Source organism: Symphalangus syndactylus, chromosome 13, assembly GCF_028878055.3.
Source record: "Symphalangus syndactylus isolate Jambi chromosome 13, NHGRI_mSymSyn1-v2.1_pri, whole genome shotgun sequence".
NCBI lineage: Eukaryota > Metazoa > Chordata > Mammalia > Primates > Hylobatidae > Symphalangus > Symphalangus syndactylus.
Genome location: NC_072435.2, coordinates 115,458,790 through 115,483,956, shown reverse-complemented (window position 1 = coordinate 115,483,956; position 25,167 = coordinate 115,458,790). Strand labels below are relative to the sequence as shown.

Sequence of the window (25,167 nt, the reverse complement as noted above, 5' to 3'; positions counted from 1 at the left end):
TTGCAGTAGCCTCCTCACTGATTCTCTTGCCTCTGGTTTTCCTAGCTGTAATCCATTCTCCACAAAGGGTGGAATTCTTCCAAAGCATAGGTTGGATGATGTCATTCGCTGGCTTACACCTTCAACAGCATCCCAGTGTGCTCAGAATTAATGGCTGCTCCTGAACTTGGTATTTAGTCTTGGTATGCCAAGACCCCAGCCTGCCCGCTCATTTGTGTCTCCTTCTTGTCCCCTACTGAATCACTTCAATAGTGTTGTCTGGCCAAGCTGTTCAAGGCTCATTAAGGACAGGACCAGGTCTTCCTTCTTTTGCCTGAAACAGTGCCTTGCCCCTGGCAGGCCTTCAGTGAACATTTGTCGAATTGAATTAGACTAAAATGGCCAGGGATTATACCAATTCCGTCTGCACAGTGTAGACAACTGCTAATGGAACCTGTTTTCTGTAGAGCACTTCTTGTGTTCCCAGAACTATGTGAGTACTTTATGTGCATTATCTCATTAAATCCTCACAATCTCACTGTAACTCTATGAGGTAGCTGGTATTATCCCCATTTTACAAATGAAGACACTGATTCAAGAAGATTAGATTATTTTCCTGAGGTTCTGAAGGTAGAAACACATCTAAGACTTGGAGCAATATCTGGTTGCTTCTAGACCACTGTACTATCTACCCTGCCTCTAAGAGTCATGACTTTGCTAGATTATGCAGGAGTTATGGACTTGTCTAATAATAAAGGTAAAAGAATTGGTTTTACTGAGAATCTACTCTTCCAGGTACTATTGTGAGTGCCTGACAAGCATTCTCATGTAGCCCCAGCAATAACTCATTATTTTACAGATAAAGAAAATGATGATCATGATGCTTGGGTTACTTCTTAGGTTCACTCAGCTCACACCTGGCAGAGGGTGGTCAACTTTTCCAAGTTTTAACTTATTTATTTATTTATTTTGAGACAGAGTCTCATTCTGTTGCCCACGCTGGAGTACGGTGGCCCAGTCTCAGCTTATTGCAACCTCTGCCTCCCAGGTTCAAGAGATTCTTGTACCTCAGCCTCCCGTGTAGCTGGGATTACAGGTGCCTGCCACCACGCCCAGCTAATTTTGTTTTTGTATTTTTAGTAGAGGCTGGGTTTCACCATGTTGGCCAGGCTTGTCTTGAACTCCTGACCTCAAGTGATCTGACAGCCTTGGCCTCCCAAAGTGTTGTGATTACAGATGTGAGCCACCACACCTGGCTCAACTTTTAACTTTAGAACTGATAAAAACATGTCTATTTTTTTGGGACTGACTGTAGCATACCTGTTCAAAGTCCAGGTTTTGGAATCAGACAGACGTGGGCTGAACTCTGGGTTTCACCCCTTGCCTGTTGTGTGAATGAGACATTTCACTGCTTTCAGCCTCAATTCCCTCATCTATAAAGTGGAAGGTGTAAGGTCGCCTATCTTATAGGTTTGCCATGGGGACATGAAGCGCACTTAGTGTTGGTGCCATGAGCAGAGTGAGTGTTCATTTCATATTTGTTACTGTTATTTAGGTCCGAGGACGGGTATGGGGTGCTTTTGACTCTCTTTTTCTCCCTGCTTCCACCTTATAAAGACATCTTGCTGGTTTCTGCCCATTGAGAGAATCCAGCTCCACGTGGGGGGCCTGACAGATGTCCTAATATCTCCATCCAATTTTTTACTCTGAATGGAGTCTGTGATGTATCACTTCAACCTGCACTTTCTATAAAATGCTCTCCAGGCTTCTGGTAGGATCCAGTGCCAGTGGGAAGTGTGCATGTTCCCAGCCTAGATGTCACATGCTCCCACCCACCCTGGAAGCACTTGGGTATCCCCTGGATGGGTAAGTCTGTGTGTCATTGTGCCATTCCTGTCTCAGAACCAATGCTGGGCATCTCTACTTGCAGGTACTGGAAAGCTTTTTCATGCCAGCGTACATGCAGCACACTTCTCATTTTGGATTCCTTTATCCCACGGTGACCTTTAAACTGGCTGCCTGTGGGCACAGAAGTACTGGCACACCATTGATTTATTTATTCATTCATTCATTCATTCATTCATTCATTTATTCACTCAACAAATATATTCTTCTAGTCCTTAAGGCACAACTCTGAGCAAGACAGGTAAGGTCTTTACTCTCAAGAAGCTAGCATTTGGTGGGGAGAAACAAAGGAGAAATAACTACTGTGCACATGTGAGGCAATTGCAGATGGTGGTCTGCAGAATTGGGATTGAGACTGCCTGGGGGTGGCCACTTTAGACTGGGTCCCCAAGGAAAGGTTCTCTGAGCTGAGCATGAGTATTTATTCAAGAAGGTTGAGTTGCATCCCAAGGTGACACAGCTTTTAAGCCCACACTGAGCAGCTCTGAGGTCCTAGGGGCTGTTCGAGAACCTGGGATATAGCACTGACTATGAGACAAAAATCCCTGTCTTCATGGAGCTTACATGATGGGGGCAGATTCATATTCATTTATTTGTTCATTCATTCATTATTTCATTCAGCTATTTGAGAGCCTACTATGTGCCAAGCACTTTCTAGGCACTGAAGAAGTAACAGTGAATGCAAAGGAGCAAGCATCCCTGCCCACACGGAGTGCATTCTTCCAGAATGTCAATAAGGAGTCGGTTAGCAAAAATAAGTGGGAAGAGTATTCCAGAGAGGAAAAAAGGGCAAAGGCCCTGAGGCTGCCACTAACCTATGGGTGCTCAGTGAACAAAAGGCATGTTTGGGTAGGGGGAACTTAAGGATACACAAGGAACGTGGTCTGAGTTGAGGTCATCAGGGCCTTTAGGTGTGGACTTTGCTCTAAATTGCACTGAGTAGGAAGCTTTTGCAGGATTTTGAATAGGGATGTGGAATATCTGGGTGTTATATCACAAAGGGTGCCTCTGACCATTGTGTGGAGGGTGGATAGCGAGGGACAAGAGTTGGATCCAGGGACATAAGTGTGGTTATTGCAGTCATCCAGGTGAGAGGCAACAAAATTAACCTGCAAAGTGAGGCACTGGCTTAGAGGTGGGAACTGAATTACAAATCATGGGAGTAGCTATTCTTTTATTAATAGCATGATTTTTGATAAATTATTCTGGAGCTACATATTAATCATTTCAAAGCAAGTGCTCTAATGTAACTAGAGACCACTGCTGGTTGTGTGTGTGAGTGCATATGTGTGTATGTATATGAGTATGTGTGGTGTGTGTCAGTACGTATGTGTGTGTGTGATATATATATATATATATATTGTGTGTGTGTTGTCAGGGAGAGGGGTGCCCCAAAGCTAGACAGACTCTGACTGTCTTTAGGGGAATAGTGTTTTTGATATTTCCAGGTGTTCCTGATGGGCACCATTGAATATTTTATTTTATTTTTATTTTATTTTTGAGATGGAGTCTCACTCCGTCACCAGGCTGGAGTGCAGTGGCGCGATCTCGGCTCACGACAACCTCCACCTCCCAGGTTCAAGCAATTCTCCTGCCTCAGCCTCCCGAGTAGCTAGAACTACAGGCGCGTGCCACCACACCCGGCCACCATTGTGTATTTTAAAGTGCGCTTATAAAATTAGTTCAGAGGCCAGATGCGGTGGCCCACGCCTGTAATCCCAGCACTTTGGGAGGCCGAGGCGGGTGGATCACGAGGTCGGGAGACCGAGACCATCCTTGCCAACGTGGTGACCCCGTCTCTACTAAAAATACAAAAACTTAGCTGGGTATGGTGGTGCGTGCCTGTAGTCCCAACTACTCCAGAGGACGAGGCAGGAGAATTGCTTGAACCTGGGAGGTGGAGGTTGCAGTGAGCTGAGATCACACCACTGCACTCCAGCCTGGTGACAGAGCAAGACTCCATCTCTAAATAAATAAATAAATAAATAAAATAAGTTCACAAATTTCAGAGTGTTCAATCTTAAAAGCCAGTATATTTTTGGAAACGGAATGCTGATGAGTTTTTTATTTTTTGCAGCATATTACATCTTGCAGTTTCATGTATTTTTAGTGCTGTTGGCCAGCACTAAAGGTGGGGCCCTCAGCTGAGCTAATTTTGAGTCCCCTCATTTTGGCTTCAAGTATACTCATTCTTGGTTTTCCCAAGAATATGTGGGATTTGTGATCTGTGTTATCTGTGGTTTGGTGTCGTATTTTGCAGGCACAGGGTCCTATTCCTAAGGGAATAAATGGATGGCTTGATGCTTAAGCACGAGCTTAATCATCACAGTAGTGATTAGAGAGTATTCAACACACACACTTGCTTGTAGGAAGGAGTACACGTTGTATTCTCTTTTGATATGCAATATTCTATTCATAGCCCTATTAAGTAATGTTTTTAAACAAAGTTATGTGGATTATTTACAGGCACATCATTGGGAAAACTGTATTTTATAATTTTCACTTAAATTTTGAGGTTACATGTAAAGCAATTTTTAGGTCACATCTAATACATTTTAAGAAAACTTGTCTTCCTGTTAGAGCGGTAATGACCAAGCCTGCTCTTTCTTCTGTGTCATATACCATTATCCCTATTAATACTCTTTGGGCTTCTATAATTATAAAGCAGATGTGTATATCAGGGAGAGATGTTGATTTCAGAGTAAGTTTTTCTAGAAAATAGAAGCTGGAAAAAAAGGAAAACCCAAACTTGGCTTCGTGTTCGAAGAGACAGCACTGCTGTGTGTGGGCGGGTGGCTGCGTGCACCCGCTGCTCAGAAGTGCCTCTTCTCTCCATGGGGATAACTGGCTGTGTATCCGAGATGTGGCCAGGAGTAGGCAAGCAACGTGTGGGCAGGCTGCATGTTCTTTTATTAGCCTCTTCATTGTACTGCATCTCGTCGAGCCCAGAGCATGAACTGGCCTGGGTTTCTAATATCTACCCTGCTTCCCACCTAATTACTCCCCTGAACCCTAAAGTGAGGGAGGGAGAGTTGCTCTTGTGGGGTGAGTTTTCCCTGGGGTGGCTGTGAACCAACCTGGCATGTGGATGTTCTTGGGTATCCAGAGCTGTCCTGGACTCAGGCCTGGAGTCAGCTTCTTAGCACCGAATGCAGCCAGTCATGGATAGAGGTCACCGTATCTCACATGTTCCATTCTCCCTTTCCTCCATGACCTTGCCCCTCTGAGCCTCTGTAGCACTTTCTTGAGTGTGTCCAAGGCCATCTAGCCAAGAAGTAGCAGAACTGGGATTTGAAGCCATGACTATTCGGTGACAGAGCCTCAGCTTTGAACTGGGGTTCTACTGCCTGGCACCCCTGCACAAATCATGGTAACGTGGTAGGAGAACGTAGAGGTATAGGGTAAGCCCCTCCTTAGTGCCATTAATAATACCCATCTTATAGGATTGCGGGGAGGATTCGGTGAAGTAACCCATGAAGCACTAAACACATGCCTGACACAGAGTGTGTGCTCAATAAATGAGCACTTGTACTGATGACAAAGGTTGTGGCATTAATTCTGTCTCCTAGATTGTTACTTCCTTGAGGACAGGAATTGTGGCTTCCTTAATAGCCTCTACAGCAGAGTTTCTCAACTTGGCACTATTGACATTTTGGGCTGGATAATTCTTGTTGTGGGAGCTGTCCTGTGGATTGTAGGATGTTGAGCAGCATCTTTGGCCTCTACTCACTACATATTAATAGCACCCCTAGTCATGAAAATAAAATGTCTAGACATTGCCAAATTGCCCCGGGTGAGAACCACTGGTCTGCAGGTATCTCTCTTGGGGATTGCAGGGCTTTTATATTCTCTTCTCTGTCTCTCTCTCATCTCCCTCTCTGGGTGTCTCTCTCTCTCACACACAGGCTCAGAGAAGGTGGTTTAAAAAAAATTTGTTGAAGTTTGAGAATTTTGAGAACAAAGGAAAAATTTTGGAAGGCATTTTAATGAACAGATAGACTCTGTCCCAGTCCATGGTCAACAGAACTTCATAATTGGATAGTTTGTTTACTGCAACTCTGCACCCCATTGCCCATGATTTTAGAGTTCCAACCAGTTAGAGGATTTTCTTGCAAACTTTCCTTAAAGCAGTGATAGTATCAGCTCTTTAAATAATACTATGCTTGATGAAGTGGTACTTTTCGGCATAATTTTAGACCAGCAGACTTGCTGCTTGAAGAGGACAGGGCTATATTTGGTAATTATATATATGTGATAATATGTATGTAATATTATTATCATGTAATATACAATAATATTTGGTGTAACTGGTGGCTCTGACGCCAGTCTTTGATAGAACCTCTCAAGCTATGATTTACATTATGGTCAATGTTAGCATAATGCAATTATCAGCAATCACTTGCTGTTGCTTTGAAAGTCAGAAAGATGGCTAATAAAAATCTTAGAAAAAGAAAACAGTCTGGGCGTGGTGGCTCATGCCTGTAATCCCAGCACTTTGGGAGGCTGAGGCGGGTGGATCACGAGGTCAGGAGATTGAGACCATCCTGGCCAACGTGGTGAAACCCCATCTGTACTAGAATACAAAAAAAAAAAAAAAAACACATTAGCTGGGAGTGCTGACGTGGGCCTGTAGTCCCAGCTACTCGGGAACTGCGGCAGGGGAATCGCTTGAACCTGGGAGGTGGAGGTTGCAGTGAGCCGAGATTGTGCCACTGCACTCCAGCCTGGTGACGGAGTGAGACTCCGTCTCAAAAACAAAAACAAAAAAAGAAAATCTTAGAAAAAGGAAATAAATTGTAATATTTCAGAATATTTGTTGGGGAGGATATATGTGCTCAAGAAATACATACTGAGAACTTACCATTGATGCTAGAGATTGAATTGCCCCATGTCTACATGAAAAATGAATAGAATATAAACATTTTAAATTAAGCCATGTCTATCTGTATTATATTTCTTTTATAGAAATTCATGGAAATGGTATATTTTAACTGAATTATTAACACTGGGGAGAATAGGCTTTAATCATTATCTAATACCTGTATATTGTTTTGCAATTCATAGCCCACTGCCATTAATTTCAAAATTGGGTTCTTAAAGAGTGACGAAAAGACACCAGTATCAAATGGTCTGGCCAAAATACCACATGGAACTAAATGCTGGGGATGGTCATACAATGAGTTTTAAGTGGCTAGACCCTAAATCAGAAGCACTTTCTTCGAATTAGCACCATGGTTCTTAATCCTGTCTGTACATTACAATCACTCAGTGGCTTAATACAAATGTTGCTTCCGGGGGCCACACCCCAAATCTGTCTGACTCTCTGATTTAATTCGTCTGAATGGGGCCTACACATCAGGTGTTTTTTAAAAGGTCTCCAAGTGATTCTAATGTGTACCTGCATTGAGCACCAGGGAAGGTGTAGGAAGCCTGATAACCTTTACTCTCCAGCCTCGTCCTCTAATCCCATGATTGTTTATGGGATTGTTGCTACACACGCAGCTTAGTCATAGCATTCTTACTCTAGCTTTTTTTTTTAGATGCGATTTTTATTTATTCTTAAAGAAAAAGATTTCTTTAGCACCTTTATTCTGAAGAGCTCTTAATTGCTGTACTTAGAACTTCTAAACAGTGAGCATTTGTCAAACATAGAATAGCAGAATGAAGGGGTTGGACCTCGGGTGAGGAGGGCTGTCGCATGGTCTCCTTCGAGTGCCGGCGGGTGGGGGCTGCACATCTCCTCACTTCTGGGCCCATTGATAAGTGACCTAAAAGTGCCTTTCTTTTTTTTTGGTGGGGGGTGAAAAAGCAATCTGTTTTGTACCCATAGCAGTGCACTTTAAACAGGAAGCCCCACTGGGGCCAGCCTTCTGTGTGTCATTAAGTTTTTCAAGCCACATCCTACCTATCATCATGCACCCATGTCATCGTTCTTTTAAAGGGTGCCAGTTTTTTGCTTAAGCAGAAGGAGCTGTGACCTGTGTTGTCATCCCTGATGCATGTCATGCATGTGACTTCGTGACATGTGGGTGACTTTTGATCTCTGAAGGACCAGGGACCCAGTCTGTGGATCATCACTCTCTCCGTGGGTGGTTTGGGTCTTGTTCTCTAGCCCACCCAGCCAGGTGCAATTAGGAATAAAGGAAATAGCAAAGGAATTTTGCTCAAGGCCATGCCAAGCATTTCATCTTACATGAAAAGGAAAAGAGAGAGAGAGTGTGTGTGTGTGTTGGCTAGATTTAGGTAGAAAACAGGCTGGTGAGAAGCGTAGAACTTGGTTAAAATTTCTAGCCAAAAGTAAGATTTTTAAAAAGATTTATTTCTGGATCCAATCCCTGTTGCCCATTTCTATGAATAATCACCATTTGTTTTAACGTGAATAATAGCACAGAGCAAATTCAGCCCCCTGAGTTTTACCATTTTAAGCAATTGCTTTAGGCCTGTGAGGCATGTACTGTTTATGAAGCTGCATGGGTAGTAATGGAAAAAACAACAGTGACAGTAGTAACAGGTGACATTTATCAAACACTTGCAGTGTGCCAGGCACTGTGCTGAGGGCATTACATGCATTATTTCATTTAATCCTTCCAAGAACTCTTTGAAGTAGGTTGGTAATTATGCCCATTTTACAATTGAGGAAACTGAGGTTTGGAGATGTCAAATAACTAGTCAGTAGTGGGGTCAGATTTTTCTTTTTTACAATTTATTTGCTTTTTTTTTTTTTTTGAGACAGAGTCTTGCTCTGTTGCCCAGGCTGGAGTGCTGTGGCGCCATCTTGGCTCACTGCAAGCTCCGCCTCCCGGGTTCACGCCATTCTCCTGCCTCAGCCTCCCGAGTAGCTGGGACTACAGGCGCCTGCCATCACGCCTGGCTAATTTTTTGTATTTTTAGTAGAGATGGGGTTTCACCGTGTTAGCCAGGATGGTCTGGATCTCCTGACCTAGTGATCCACTCGCCTCGGCCTCCCAAAGTGCTGGGCTTACAGGCGTGAGCCACCGCGCCCGGCCTATTTGTTTTTTTTTTTAAGAGACAAGGTCTTGCTGTGTTACCCAGACTGGAGTGCAGTGGTACAATCGTAGCTCACTGTAGCCTTGAACTCTTGGGCTCCAGCGATCCTCCCACCCCAGCCTCCCACGTAGCTGGGACTAGAGGCATGAGCCACTATGCCCGACTCATTTTTAAACATTTTTTATAGAGACGGCTGGGTGTGGTACCTGTAATCCCAGCATTTTGGGAGGCTGAGGCGGGCGGATTGCTTGAGCCCAGGAATTCGAGACCAGCCTGGACAACATGGAGAAACCCCGTGTCTACAAAAAATACAAAAATCAGCTGGGTGTGGTGGTGCGTGCCTATAGTTCCAGTTACTTGGGAGACTGAGGTAGGAGAATCACTTGAGTCTGGGAAGTCGAGGCTGCAGTGACCTGGGACCACCGCACTCCAGCCTGGGCATCGGAGTGAGACTGTCTTTCAAAAAATAATTTATTTATTTATTTATTTATTTTTAAAATAGAGACAGGGTATTGCTGTGTTGCCCAGGCCCGTCTTGAACTTCTGGCCTCAAGTGATCCTTCTGCCTCAGCCTCCCAAAGTGTTGAGATTATAGGCATGTGCCACCGTGCCCAGCCTGAGATTTTGAACAGAGGAGCATGACTCTGGGCGTTGACTCATTTGGCTGTCCTACAATGTGAGTGTGGAAAGCTGTCACTGGAGTACAGCAAGTCAGCACTATCAAGCCAGCCCTTGTCATTGCCAGGAGCTGCGGGGAGAGAGGTGTTTTGCATTGCTGCAGGGAACTGACCTCTTTTAGTCAGGGAAGCAGTTTGGGGCAGCAGAAAGCAGAACTTACACCTGCTGGTAAGATCTGAGTGGTCACTGACAACCAGCTCCGCAACCCCGTTACCAGGGCAACAAAGATGGGCCTGGGGGTAGTGTTGGGCTCTGCCACATCTCTCTGTGCATAAGAACCTTTGGCCACTGTTGCTCTGGCCTTGTCTTTCACCAATCCCAGTGTTCATATCCAGTGTACCAACCACTGAGGGCAGCTGTCCTGGAATCTCTCTCTCATCTCTGCCCATAATTAACTGCTTCTGGGCACAGTGCATGAGTTACATAGATGAGTGTGGGTAAGTTTGCCCTTTCTGTGGGGGGAGCATCCTTTTTGTCCACTCTCAGGAGGGCATCCTATGTTATTTTTGTGATATTTTCCTAAGAGTTATATAGCAAGTGCATCCAGCCAACTTGTCTACCCCAGCTCCCTCTTGAGACCAGCAGAAACCATTTATCAACTGGCAGTTTACGTAACCTCTCTGGGCCTCAATTTCCTCATATAAAATGAGGATAATAAATTGTATCTGCCTCATAGAGTTGCTGTGGGGAGTAGAGAGTTCAAATGTGTCTGTCGGTGAAGGAAAAAAGAAAAAAAAACAAAAATAAAAAGAGTTCAAATATATCTAGCATTCAAATAGAACCAGGTATGCAGCCAGTGCCCAATAGGTGTATGAGTTTCCCATGGCCACTGTAACAAATGACCACAAACTTAGTGGCTTAAAACAACACACATTTATTATTTTACAGTTCTGGAGGTCAGAAGTCTAAGATGATGCCAGGTGTGGTGGCTCAAGCCTGTAATCCCAGCACTTTGGGAGGCTGAGGTGGCAGGATCACTTGAGGTCAGGAGTTCCAGACCAGCCTAGCCAACATGGTAAAACCCCATCTCTACTAAAAATACAAAAATTAGTCAGGCATGGTCACGAGCACCTGTAATCCCAACTACTCAGGAGGCTGAGGCAGGAGAATTGCTTGAGCCCAGGAGGTGGAGGTTGCAGTGAGCCGAGGTTGCACCACTGCACTCCAGCCTGGGCAACAGAACGCGACCCTGTTTCCAAAAAAAAAAAAAAAAAAAGTCCGGGATGAGTTTTACTGGGCTGAGATCAGTGTAGACAAGGCTGCACTCTCTCTGGAGGCTCTAGGGCAGAATCTGTTTCCTTGCCTTTTCCAGCTTCTAGAGGTTGCCTGCATTCCTTGGCTTGTGGCCCCTTCCTCCGTGTTCAAAGCCATTGGTGTAACATCTTCAGGTCTCTGTGACTCTGATCTTTGCTTCCATCTTATAAGGAACCTTGTGATTTCATTGTACCCATCCAGATATCCCAGGAGAATCTTTCCATGCCAAGATCCATAACTTAAATCCCATCTGCAAAGTCCCTTTTGCCATGTGTGGTAATATATTCACAGCTTCCAGAGATTAGGACATGGGCATCTTTGGGAAACGGAAGGGGGCATTATTTGACCTAACACCAAGAGCATGAGATGTTTTTGTAAAATGAAACAAATGTTGCACCTTCCTAATGCAGCTTCTTAGGCCCACCTGCTGGCCCCCTTGACACTGGTTTTTCTCTACCTAGGTCTGTTGTGTCGGGTCTGGACTCCCCTGCCAAGACTAGCTCCATGGAAAAGAAACTTCTCATCAAAAGCAAAGAGCTACAAGACTCTCAGGACAAGTGTCACAAGGTATTTATTTCCGCAGCCGGCCTCCTTCCTTGCTCCAGGATCCTCCCATCCGTATATGCCAAGGGATCCGCCCGGGGCCGCTGCTGGCTCTGAGCCGCCTGATCCGTAGAGAGTGAGGCGCTCCTGCCCTCGCTGAAGTCGCGCCTCCAGCAGCTCAGAGGGAGATGAATTCGGGCCTTGCCGTTGCTGTAAATCATTTAAATGTAAACCAGAGGAGGCCCTGGATTTAAACAGTCCGTTTCTCAGCATGACCCAGCCAGATGTCTGCTTCTTCCGGCAGGTGGCCTGGGTCCTCACCTGTGGCTGAGATACATCCCATCTGCTTTGAGTGTTGCGAAGTCTCTCTTCCTAGTCTTTTAAAACTCCTGCTTATGTCACTGCGGCCACTGTGTTGATTACGCTCAACGTCTCTTAACATTCACTGTTCCTGCCCAGAGGCAACGCTCTGGAAACTAATAAGTCACTGCTTGCCTGGGACTCCTAAGAGTGCAGACGAGTAAATATCTCCTTGCCCTGTCCTGGATTTGTCCTCTAGATCTTTGCAAGGAGATGGGGGGGGATCAAGATGGATTTGGGATAAAATTAAAGTGACGTCTGCAAAAACAAAACAAAAACAAAAGCAAACAGGTGAAAAATGATGATTGTGGCTTCCTTGCTAACTGGGTTAGAGAAGTGATCAAGTGTGAACCGGGACTTGAATGAGAGGAGTGACTTAGCATTTGGTGACTGTCCTTAACGAAGAACTGTGCGCTCCTGGGCGAAGAAACAATGGTATTTCCATCCCAACTTAACTTTTGGTGAATTAGCCTTAGCCCAGACCACCAGGTGGTTTCGGAGGCTACTTGAGATGTGATTGCTCCTAATGAACCTCCACGGGCCTTTTTAACCTGTCGATGTGTTTATTTCAGATGGAGCAGGAAATGACCCGGTTACATCGGAGAGTGTCAGAGGTGGAGGCTGTGCTTAGTCAGAAGGAGGTGGAGCTGAAGGCCTCTGAGACTCAGAGATCCCTCCTGGAGCAGGACCTTGCTACCTACATCACAGAATGCAGTGTGAGCCTTCCCTGAAGCCCCCTTCCCTTGAAGGTGGCACTTCCTGTTGTGTGTGTCTCATCCTGTTTCATGATGGCTCCATGAGGCACATCACAGCCAATGGCAGAGAGTAGAGAGAGGGAGAGCACAAAAGCAAGATCTGTGTTTTGCAGAGTAGTGAGAGCCAGGTGTAAGGTCCCCAAGAAATGAGATGGGACTCATTTCCAGCAGAAAGTGCAGGTAGACTGCTGATACACGGAGTCTGGAGATGGGAGTAATCCATCTTTGCCGCAAGTTGCAGAAGATCTTAACATCTCCCATCCCAGCCTCTCTGGTCTGCGTTGTGTGTGACATGAGCAGCCTTGAGAACCAGACTCCCAACTATGTACAAGAAAACTTACTTTCAATCTTCCTGACATCAAATTTTCCATTGGCCAGAACTAGTGTAGTGACAAGAAAATAGCCTTGAAAACTCAGACCCTCTGTCATTATTTACCATGTGACTTTCGTTTTTTCTTTCCTTCACAAGAGCAGACTGTCTTCTTCTCCATTGTCTTGTGAAATTTTTCATTCAGGTGTTTTTTTAATGTGCCCAATTAAACAGTCTTAAGAAGTTGAATCACACATTTCTAAAGTTTTTTTCACAAGGGAGAGGAAATCTATAGAACGTGGCTGATTAAGAATAACTGCTATGTTTCCATTCCAGACTTGGCTGCCTTTCAGTGGTGGGTGAAGTTATTCAGCTATGTATTTCAGATATAGATTTCAGTGCCATTGAAGCATTAAGGGATTCTTATGGATGAAAGGTGTCCAGGAAAAATAAGCCAGGAGGTAGAAATAGACCACTTGGAGTCTTAAACGACAACTGGGCAGAGGATATGAAGTCATTGCTACTCTGAAAGAGGCATATGTACTTTAGGGCCCACAAATAACTGTAGAAAACACTTTGTAGCCATCCACATGGTGGCTGTAATAGCTACTGGGTCTTAATAGGTTTTAGTCCTGAACATGCAAGTAAGTATCTCCTAGGACAGGTAAATGGTGGCAGGAGACAGGCTGATGCAGTTTCCAGCTGGATCCCTAAGGTCACCAGGTTGAGATGATGTTTCTTGAACCAAGGGGTTTTACAGGATGGAAACCGGAATCGGCAACCAACTGGAAATTGTGAACTGTGGTCCGTCACTTGAAACCGTCCTGATGTCTGCGAAGCAGCTTGCAGCTCTCTTAATGAGTCTTTTCAAACAAAGCAGGATCCACAGGGCATCCCTATTAAAATTTTTGCTTTCTGCAGAGCTTAAAGCGAAGTTTGGAGCAAGCACGGATGGAGGTGTCCCAGGAGGATGACAAAGCACTGCAGCTTCTCCATGATATCAGAGAGCAGAGCCGGAAGCTCCAAGAAATCAAAGAGCAGGTAGGCCTGCTTGCCTGGGATCACAGCGGCATCTCGGCTCGCTTGGACCTCTAATTTCAGGAGAGGCATGTTTGAGAGAGAAACAGGAAGAAAGGGAGAGAGAGAAAGGGTGGGGGCAGAGTGGAAGAGAGACAGGTATGTAGGTCATTCAGAAACTTCAGATTTCTCATAATTTATATACATCATAGAATGCTTGTTCCAGCTCCTTTTGAAGCTGATACCCCATAATGTCTGCTTTTAAAAATAAAGATGTAGATTTAGAGCAAGAGTGGGCAAACTTCAGCCTGTGGGGCAAAGCTGGTCCAACACCTATTTTCTATGGCCCACAAGCTAAGAATGGGGTTACGTTTTTAAACAGTTGGAAAAAAAATCAAAAGAAAAACAATATTTCATGACATTTGAAATTTATATGAAATTCAAATTTCAGTCTCCATAAATAAAGTATTTTTTTTTGGAACACAGCCATGCTTGGTAATTTGCATATCGGCCCTGGCTGCTTTCAGGCTACAAAGTCAGAGGTGAGTGGTTGTTACAGAGACCATGTGGCCTGCAAAGCTGAAACTACTTACTATCTGGCTTTTTACAATAAAAGTTTGCCAATCCCTGCTTTAGATGGTTAAAAACAATTAAATGTTTTAATAGCTTCTCAGATGCACTTTAAGTTTTTGAGTGAAGCCAGGCTAATTCATAGTTTTACTTATATAAAGAAATATTCTAGAAGGGAAGTTTGAACCATTCTGGTCAAGGTCAAGTCAGGATTAACACTGCATATCTGAGTGCAGAAGGCTGTCCTCTGTGTTTTCAGAAAGGAGAATCGAGACCTTTAAAAAGCCCACTCTTTTTTTTTCTTTCTAAATGGGTTTTCTTTCTAAATGGCTCATTTTTGTATTGCCTCATTGTTTCCTTTTTAGCATGGGTTTTTGTGTCTTGAAAAACTGTAAATAGAGACTTTAATGAAGAGATGGCAGTGAGCAATTGGAGAGCTGAACTATCAGCTGCCAGGCAACTCTCATTCACTTCAGAAAATCTAATGGAAACATTGATAGAAATGAACATTTCTATCTCTGGGTAGCACAAACTTAGCCATCTGGCTGGAGCTAATGCAAGAAACTTCTGCAAATAACTCTATCCATTAATTACTCTTTAAAAAAAGAATTACTGTCTTTGGAGTTTTGTTGGCATAATATATTTATCATCTGAATATTTTAAAGTTGTGATCGGTTAATATTCTGTTGCTTGATAAAAACATTATAAATAAATGTGCATAGGAAGGAAACCCTGTAAAGGATTATCAGATCTCTGAATAATGCAGTCTTAGAGGTTTTGAAGGCTGCACATTGGCTTTGAGAAATCTGCTTTGACAGTTGACTCATGCTCCTTTTATCAACATAGTTTTTCATCCCAAAAGTTTCAAGAGGTAGGAATCATTTTCTCCCATTAGTTCAACATACCTGGAAATTTACTTTTGGTGACATCCTGGGGAAATGAAAGCTGTGTTTGGCCACCAGAGGGAGCAGCTGGTGTCCACAGATTCCTTAGAAACGGAATTATCAGGACGTTTTGAAAAGGTGTATGTTGGTGGCCGAGTTCAAAGACGTGTCTTTTATGATTCATACGACAGTTGGCATGCATGTGGAGTCTTAGATTTAATGACTGCTAAAAGTTCCATTGTGGGGAAGAAACGTGGTTTCAGATTTGATTTTTCATCGGAACAACGATTTATTTTATGACTTTTGGTAAGTTTTGTGAGAGCAGGATGTTTGTAGACCGGGAGAAAGCTTTTAATGCTTGCAGCAAACTTTCAGTATTTGGTTTGTGGCATATTGGTTTTTTCTAGACTTGGGATTTATTCCCTGATCTTTCTCTTAAAGATCTAACTTTCTATATGGCTCTTTATTTTTTTGAGATGGAGTCTCGCTCTGTCACCCAGGCTGGAGTACAGTGGTGCAGTTTCGGCTCACTTCAGCCTCCACCGGCTGGGTTCAAGTGATTCTCCTGCTTCAGCCTCCTGAGTAGCTGGGACTACAGGTGCACGCCACCACACCCAGCTAATTTTTGTATTTTTAGTAGAGACGGGGTTTCACCATGTTTGTCAGGCTGGTCTCGAACTCCTGACCTCGTGATCTGCCCACCTTGGCCTCCCAAAGTGCTGAGATTACAGGCATGAGCCACTGCACCTGGCCGGCTCTTCATTTTTTAAAAAAATATTTTACTTCCACCTAGCTACCCCCTCTAGAATATTTAGATTTGGTTTAAAAGAAAAACACTTCAAAGACTCATGTGAAATGTGATTCCTAGATCACTGCTAGCAATTTCAGCTTCTTCCTTGCTCCCCTACTCAGGAAAGGAGACAAAAGTGTGGGTAACACAGAAGTCACTTGTGTTCCATGGTTTCTGAGTGAATTGGATCATACCTGATCCTTCCTCCCCACAAAATTCTGAAGCTCCATTCAGAAGGCTTGCGTTAGGCGGGCCTTGAAACCTGTCTGCAGTTCCCCATCCTGACCTGACTCACACCTACCAGTCTTTCATTCCATCCTGAGATACCACAGCTCTCTCTCAGCTGATCTTGCAAACAGACCCGATGATCACCTCTCAGGTTTTTCCTGAAGCAGGGATTTGGTTAGCTGCTAGATTTATAGGATTTCCTTGAAGTATCCAGCACAATATCAAAGGATCCACAAATGAGTTAGAATTTTCTTTTGATGCTTGTAGCAGACTGGGTGCCCCGAGAGGTTGGAGAGCTGACAGAGTGGTTGCCTGGTTCCTGCCTTCCTCCCTCTTATGTGCTGACAGCTCAGGGAAGAGAGATGTTGGGGGGAAGGAACAGACACTCTGTCCTGGCTCTTGACAAAACACAAAAATTACATTCCCTTCTTGCCGACATAAATTCAAGAAAGAAAAGTGAGCTTGAGGACAAAAGATGCTCAAGATTTGGTGTCGATGCCTGTAGCCAGGACTGGCTTTCCCATAAGCTCTAGCAGGCACAGTATCTAGGGACCACTTTACTTTTAGGGTCTCACAAAATGTTTTAATTTTTTCATCAGAAGAAAAAAGTTGGGCTTAGGTCAAAGACACTGTTTTCATAGATGATGTTAATATTTTTGTATTTATAGGAGCACAACTGTAAAATGTAATTTTTAATTTTAATTTTTATGGAGGAAGGCAAGACAGGCTCAGTGCCCACAGCTATGAAAGCCAAATATGGCTCTGGTTGAGGGAGTCCAGAAAAACCAATGTTCCATTTCACATACAGCTCATGTTCTGGCCTGTGAATTAATTAATGAATTAATTTGAGATAGAGTCTTGCTCTGTCACCCAGGCTGGAGGGCAGTGGCGTAATCTCAGCTCACTGCAACCTCTGCCTCCCGGGTTCAAGCAATTCTTCTGTCTCAGCCTTCCAAGTAGCTGGGATTACAGGTGCCCACCACCATGTCTGGCTAATTTTTGTATATTTTGTAGAGATGGGGTTTCACTATGTTGGCCAGGCTGGTCTCAAACTCCTAAGCTCAAGTGATCTGCCGCCTCGGGCTCCCAAAGTGCTGGGATTACAGGCATGAACCACCGTGCCTGGCCTGCCCTGTGAGTTTAGATAATTGTGAACAGGTTATAAAGACCTTTAGTTATATAATCCAGCATCGCCTGCTTAGTATGCATGACCCAGGAAACCTGTGTGCCCCATGATTCTGAGGATTGACCTTCAATAACAGTATGGTTTTGGGTGGGAGAGAGTGAAATGAGACCCGTGTTCCATTTTGGGCTGTTTTTCCCTTTCCCGTTTACAGATAATAGAGGGAGAGGTGTGCTTGCATGGAAACCATCCAATTTTCATAAGAGCAGCACATCCCCTTTAATACGCTCTGGGGGGGTCGCCTACTACAATGGGATAAAAGGTTTCCTTTATACCCTGTTATTCAAAAATTGCAATTTATCAGTTAAAAGAATATCCTTGCTCAATCGATTATTTCTTGGGAGAAATATTCAAATATTCCTCACCAATTATTACTTGGGAGAATGGATCTCAGAGATGTTACTGAATATTGTGATTTTCAAAGACATTCTTGATTCAATTCCTTGTTCATTTCATTTCGTATCTCTCTCGTCCTCACCCCACAAGTCACCTTGGATTACATAAATGCTCATTCATAATCCTTATACTTAGCCTTGATTTTTGCTAACGCAGAATGTTTTTATACTTTGTCCAAAAGTTTTCAAAATCACCGGCGATTTCTTCTGGTGAGCTCAGTTCTGAGGAACTTCAGTATAAATGTTTTGCTTTTAGAAATGCATTTTGGAAAAGGTTGGGCTGTTTGGATCACTTAAAGGGTTTGCTCAAGGGAACAGGAGGGTTCTTTCCTTGGAATTTTTCTCACAAGTTATTTTGACCGAAGCCAGTGTTTTGTGCCTCTTCCAGATTTCAGGGTGACTTGCATTGCAGGAGCGACGTTATGGTCATCATTCAGTTTTGGGCCCAGAAAAATTAATGGTGAGAAACTGACATGATGAGTTTCACCTTCCAGAATTCTTTCCACTGAGATTTTCAATTACCCTCTTGTGCTGTCTGAAAGGTTAATTTTAAAACTAGTACCATATCTAATTTGTGTTAGGAGCACATGACTTCTAAAGAACAAATCTATATAAATGATTACCCTTGGCGGAAAACTACACGTAAGCAGTTTATCCTTGTTGTTTAAAGAACATCCCTTTCGGCTCTCCTGTGTTATGCCTTAAGGTTATATGCATATTGTATGGTGTGATTTGCCTGTGTGTTCCCAGTGGTTTTGCTAATGACATATGCTTTACATTAAAATAGTGTTTTTTTTTTTTTTTTTTGAGACAGAGTCATGCTCTGTCGCCCAGGCTGGAGTGCAGTGGCATGATCTCGGCTCACTGCAACCTCTGCCTCCCGGGTTCAAGCGATTCTCCTGCCTCAGTCTCCCAAGTAGCTGGGACTATAGGCCCGCACCACCACACCCAGCTAATTTTTGTATTTTTAGTAGAGACAGTGTTTCACCATGTTGGCCAGGCTCGTCTTGAACTCCTGACCTCAGGTGATCCACCCGCCTTGGCCTCCCAAAGTGCTGGGATTACAGGTGTGAGCCACTGCACCCGGCCAGGTCTTTTCTTTGCCAATCTCTCTTCACTGTGCATCTTCCCTGTGTGGTTAATACTCTTCCATCCTCACTGCCTGTCTATTCCTTTTGGAGTTCTAAAGTTCTCTTTTATTCCATTGCCTGCTCTTTAGGAGTACCAGGCTCAAGTGGAAGAAATGAGGTTGATGATGAATCAGTTGGAAGAGGACCTTGTCTCAGCAAGAAGACGGAGTGATCTCTACGAATCTGAGCTGAGAGAGTCTCGGCTTGCTGCTGAAGAATTCAAGCGGAAAGCAACAGAATGTCAGCATAAACTGTTGAAGGTAGTCAGCCACCCTCCAGGAGGGTGCTTTTTGGGTAAAATCGTACATGATCTTAGCAAGAAAAAGGAGAACCTAGTTTAATGAGAAACAACCTAGTTTGAGAAATAGTAGGATACCTTGGAAAACTCTTGGTCTTTATTTACAGAAGATAACATTATTCTTATTTACTATTATTATCTTGGTCACAGAGACCAAGAAAGTAGTCTACACGACTTTTTTTCGGTTGTTGAAATTTCCCAATATGTTGTATCTTTTTAATTACAGGCTAAAGATCAAGGGAAGCCTGAAGTGGGAGAATATGCGAAACTGGAGAAGGTATACTTTCCATGACTGGTTTTGCTACTAATATTTTGGGTAGATAACTTTTTTCATGTTATTATCAGTGGCCCATCATTGATGAAGAGTATTCTTCGTCAATGAATAGAGACCTCTCTTCGAGGCTTATTTTGATAGTCCACGTTTGGGTGACCACATTTCACTTTATGGCTCTAAAAGAGGTAAAAGACAGCTCATTTTTGTCATGCCTGCCCACAGCAACAAACCCAGACACTTAGTAAAACATATATGAAAACTGTTATTGTCTTAAAGGACTGAGCGACTTTCTCTTTTTGCCATTTGTATGTTGCTGGTCCTACATGCATCATCAACTTGGAGCTTTGCACTGGGACAAAGTCTTCCCTGAGAGGCCATTGTTCTTCCTCTCCCTTAGTAGGTTCTGGAAACCCAAAGAAAAAGACCCCATAGAAACCTCAAGAGAATAGGACTGCAATAAATGTAGCAAGATGTTAATGCTGATTTGCCTTTTGCTTTATTTCCTGGGATTTTAATTATAGATCAATGCTGAGCAGCAGCTCAAAATTCAGGAGCTCCAAGAGAAACTGGAGAAGGTAAGCCCAAGGTGATTTTTCAGGAACTTACCCCCCCACCACACCTCCTTTCCAAACATCTTTCTTGTCCCAGAGCACAAAAGATGAAAGAAACAGAATTAGTCACCCAGCGCTGAGGAAAATGAAGGGGGAGTGAGCGATTACCTGAAAATATCAGAGTTCTGAATATAGTTTTTCCTTTTGAGACATGTCAGCAGTGTTTATTTTTAAAAACCAAGCTGTGTGAGACTCTCAAGTAAAAGTTCTAATTATACTACGACAGAACCCAAGAGGCCTGCATCTCTCGCCTCAGGGGGCCTGGCACCTCATTTATGCACATTTGTAAGAGAAGCAGTTCCCCACCCAGACTGCTTTCTGCCAGCAGGAGGCCTGCCCTGCAGAAGGCTGGAGGAGCCATGGGGTTGTCACGTGACTGGGAAGGGACGTGGGTTTGGTTTATAGCATCCTGCAAAGTTTGTGCTAATGGCCCTTTTATTTCATTAATTATTTAATTAAGAAAAATTTTTTTTGAGATGGAGTCTTGCTCTGTTGTCCAGGCTGGAGTGCAGTGGTGCGATCTTGGCTCACTGCAACCTCTGCCTCCTGGGTTCAAGCGATTCTCCTGCCTCAGCCCCCGGAATAGCTGGGATTACAGGCGTGTGCCACCACGCCCGGCTAATTTTTGTATTTTTAATAGACACGGGGTTTCACCATGTTGGTCAGGCTGGTCTTGAACTCCTGACCTCCCAAAGTGCTGGGATTACAGGCATGAGCCACTGCTCCTGGCCAACTTATTTAACTTTTTGGGGGCAGGGTCTCACTCTGTCATCCAGGCTGGAGTGCAGGGCATGATCATGGCTCACTGCAGCCTTGACTTCATAGGCTCAGGTGATCCTCCCACCTCCGCCTCCTGAGTAGCTGGGACTACAGGTGTGCACCACTACGCCCAGCTGATTTTCTGTATTTTCTGTAGAGATAGGATTTTGCCATGTTGCCCAGGCTGGTCTCAAACACCTGGACTCAAGTGTTCCACCTGCCATTGCTTCCCAAGATGCTGGGATTACAGGCATGAGCCACTGTACCTGACCATTTTATCTTGTTTTTAAAATTTTTATTAATTTTTTCCTTAGCTTCATTAAGGTATAATTGGCAAATAATAACTGCATATACTTATAGTATGCAATGTGATGTATATACACACACACACACATATCGTGAAATGATTAAGTCAAGCCAGCTAACAGATCTGTCACCTCACATTCTTCTTAAATTTTTTGTGATGAGAACATTTAAGAGCAATTTTCAAGCCCTTTCTTTAGTTGAACACTGGAAATGCTTAATGGAAGGGCCAGAATGAATGTGGTTGTGGGACGTACCTTTGGCATCGAGAATGTTTGTGAATGTGTTTGCTGGCTTGGTTTAATAGAGCTCTTCCTCCTCCTCCTTCTTCTTTTTTAAAATTGTGGTAAAAAAAAACCACGTAACATTAAATTACCATCTTAACCATTTTTAAGTGTACAGTTCAGTTGTGCTAAGTTTATTCCCATTACTGGGCAATGGATCTCTCGAACGTTTTTGTCTTGTTACACTGAAACTCTATAACCACCAAATAGGAATTCCTCTCATCCCCCTACCTTTCTACTTTCTGTGTCTATGATTTTGACTACATTATATACCTCATATAACTGGAATCATAGTGTTTGTCCTTTTATGACTGGCTTATTTCATTTAGCATAATGTCCTAAAGTTGCATTCATGTTGTAGCATGTATCAGAATTTCCTTCCTGCTTAAGGTGGAATCATATTCCATTTTATAGATATACTGCATTTTGCTTATCCACTATTTGCTCCCTGCTTCCTTATTCTTGAGCTCTCTAATGAAAGCCCTCATGGCCCTCTTTAGCTGAAAGCTTATGAGAGGACGCATGTCTCCATCTAGAACTCTGCTCTCCAATCAAAGTGTGAGGGAGCCACAAATATTACTCACAGATGTAATTTAAAATTTTCTAGTAGCCACATTTAAAAACAGCAAACACAGGCCTGGCATGGTGGCTCATGCCTATAATCCCAGCACTTTGGGAGGCTGAGGCGAACTCCTGAGGTCAGGAGTTCGAGACCAGCCTGACCAACATGGTGAAACCCCGTCTTTCCTAAAAATACAAAATTAGCTGGACATGGTGGCGCATGCCTGTAATCCTAGCTACTCGGGATGCTGAGGCAGGAGAATCACTTGAACCTCGGGAGGCGGAGGTTGCAGTGAGCTGAGATTGCGCCGTTGCACTCCAGCCTGGGCAAGAAGAGCAAAACTCCGTATCAAAAAAAAAAAAAAAAAAAAAAAGCAAAACAGGTGAAGTCATTTGAATGATATATTTGTTTTAACCCAGTATATCTCAATATTTCCCATAGGAAAATTAACAAAGGAGATCAAGACCACAGTGGAACCCCGTCTCTACTAAAAATACAAAAAATTAGCCGGGCGTGGTGGCGGGCGCCTGTAGTCCCAGCTACTCGGAGAGGCTGAGGCAGGAGAATGGCGTGAACCCGGGAGGCGGAGCTTGCAGTGAGCCGAGATTGCGCCACTGCACTCTAGCCTGGGCGACAGAGCGAGACTCTGTCTCAAAAAAATAAAAAAATAAAAAAATAAAAAAAAAATGAGATAATTAAAATAAGGAGAAAATTAATGCTTAGAGGCAAATACATTGATAACTGGGTAGATCAATCCATTTAGTTCTATTTTCATTCACTACGTTGCATCGAATTGAAGGAATTGAAGATGCTAATGATTGTCAGATACACCATTTTCTTATATACCCCAAGAAAGAAAATTACATCAATTTTAATTGTAGGATAGATTTCAAATTCAGTGATGTTAAAAAAAGTTCACCTAAGAATAATGAAATACAGAATTAAATGATTGTGTATTTGTTTTGACAAATGGTAAATTCAGTATTACCTGCTTTTTTTATTTAGGACACTGTCACTATCTTTTTTTTTTTTTTTAAGATTATACTTTAAGTTCTGGGATACACGTGCGCAGAACATACTGTCACCATCTTTTTTTTTTTTTGAGACAGAATCTCGCTCTTTTGCCCAGGCCGGAGTGCAGTGGCGCTATCTCGGCTCACTGCAAGCTCTGCCTCCTGGGTTCACGCCATTTTCCTGCCTCAGCCTCCCGAGTAGCTGGGACTACAGGCGCTCGCCACCGTGCCCAGCTAATTTTTTGTATTTTTTTAGTAGAGACGGGGTTTCACTGTGTTAGCCAGGATGGTCTCGATCTCCTGACCTCGTGATCTGCCCGCCTTGGCCTCCCAAGGTGCTGGGATTACAGGCGTGAGCCACCGCACCCGGCCACCATCTTTTTATATGAATAAATTTGGCCACCTATCTCCTTTTCCTCCTCTCTTCCTAGGCTGTAAAAGCCAGCACGGAGGCCACCGAGCTGCTGCAGAATATCCGCCAGGCAAAGGAGCGAGCCGAGAGGGAGCTGGAGAAGCTGCAGAACCGAGAGGATTCTTCTGAAGGCATCAGAAAGAAGCTGGTGGAAGCTGAGGTGAGCCAGGAACCTCCAGCCCAGGCCCCAGCGGCCTCGGCCTTTGGCTGTGGCCAAGGAAAGAAACTGCCAGACCATCACTTGCTTATGTTTGACCAAAGCTGCTTTCCCTTTTGAAGATCAATTTGAAAGCTGAGAGGCTGGGAATCATTTCCCCCCAGGGGAAAGAAAGATTTGCCATAGCAGCTTCAAGTAGAAAGATGTCTTCATAGAAGCTTTTTCTTTCTGTTTATTTTCCTCTGACCTACTCACTAATCTGGGAGAATTTTGATTTTTATAGGTTAACCGAAGCTCCATCACTGGTTTTTTCTTTCTCTTCCCTCTGTTTTTTCCTTGCCTTTCCCCTCCACGATATTAATAGCATATTAATTTTCAAGGCTTCACCTATTACCTGCGTGTCAATGACTCTCAGATCTATATTTTTGGGCCTCTTCTCTACTTCAAATTCTTTGTTGTTGTTGTTGTTGAAATCATTTGTATAATTTTACCAGAACCACATGAATGCCTTTTCATTGCAAAAAACTTAAAACAGTACAGAAGAATATAGGATAAAAAGCAATTCTTCTCCTTTACTCGTATCTGCCTCCTCTGCCCCTTGGTGTTTGTCCCACAGAAGGGGTGTGCCATAGTCGATTTCACCCTCCTCCTATTGCTGGATCTTTTGATTTTTCCTGTCACATTCTTGGTGTGAACCTCCTGGTACATGTCTCTTTTGGGCCATCCTCACCCACATTCGTCTGCATTTCCCCCAGCTCCCCTAAATTCCAACTGGGTGTCTGAATGGTGCATCAGATTTAGAATGAGCTGTCTCTTCCCCGGCAAGCTGGTTTCCCTTCTCACTCTCCTCATGCCAGGCAGGGCCACCATCATTCATCTGGTCATTCCAGGCTTGAAACCTTGGTGTCATTTCGTTTTCTCTGGACCCCACCATTCAGTGAGTCCCTCCATCCTATAAATGCAGCCATACATCCCCTGTTCATCTCCTGCTTCCCATTTCTGTAGCCCTCCTTGTAGTCCAAGCCCACTCCTCTTAGCTGAGCAAATCTAATAATTTCTTGGCCATCTGCCTCCAGCTTCTCCTTCCTTCCAGCTAGTTCACACAGTGAAAGATTCATGGACCTCAAGGACCAGAGTTCTCAGCATTCCCTGCCCCATCCCAAACCTTTCAGGGGTTCCATAATGCTCAGGTGTACCCCTGAGCCTGGTGTCTGAAACCCTCAACCTTTGACCTTTCTGCTTTTCACCTGCCCTTCCCCTTAACATGTGCTGTGCTATAGCCATTCCAGGCTTCCCTTGGGGCCCAGACTGGCTCTTGACTACTCCTGTTTCTGCTAGTGTGTCTCCTTTTGTCTGAAACATCTTCCCCCTCCTCTCCTGTCCTTCCTCCTGCAAAACACCATATACCACCCCCCTCCAGAGCTCACGCCTCTCTGATGTCTCTGCTCAACTGTCCAATTAAAAGTCCTCTTTCCTGCCTGCAACCTCCTGCAGCACTTTGTACC

At 43.9% G+C, this 25,167-nt stretch overlaps 1 protein-coding gene across 17 annotated transcripts in view; it reads left to right on the top strand.

Annotated features, from left to right (window-relative positions):
• Positions 1-25,167, top strand: part of CIT (citron rho-interacting serine/threonine kinase) — a 191,867-nt gene that overhangs the window by 81,115 nt on the left and 85,585 nt on the right. For all 17 annotated transcript variants that reach the window (XM_055239770.2, XM_063614616.1, XM_063614612.1 and 14 more), the window contains exons 11-17: positions 11,286-11,391; positions 12,300-12,443; positions 13,714-13,833; positions 19,079-19,249; positions 19,514-19,564; positions 20,083-20,136; positions 23,525-23,665. In XM_055239770.2, coding sequence (XP_055095745.1) covers positions 11,286-11,391; positions 12,300-12,443; positions 13,714-13,833; positions 19,079-19,249; positions 19,514-19,564; positions 20,083-20,136; positions 23,525-23,665 — 787 coding nt within the window. The remainder of the gene's footprint in view (positions 1-11,285; positions 11,392-12,299; positions 12,444-13,713; positions 13,834-19,078; positions 19,250-19,513; positions 19,565-20,082; positions 20,137-23,524; positions 23,666-25,167) is intronic.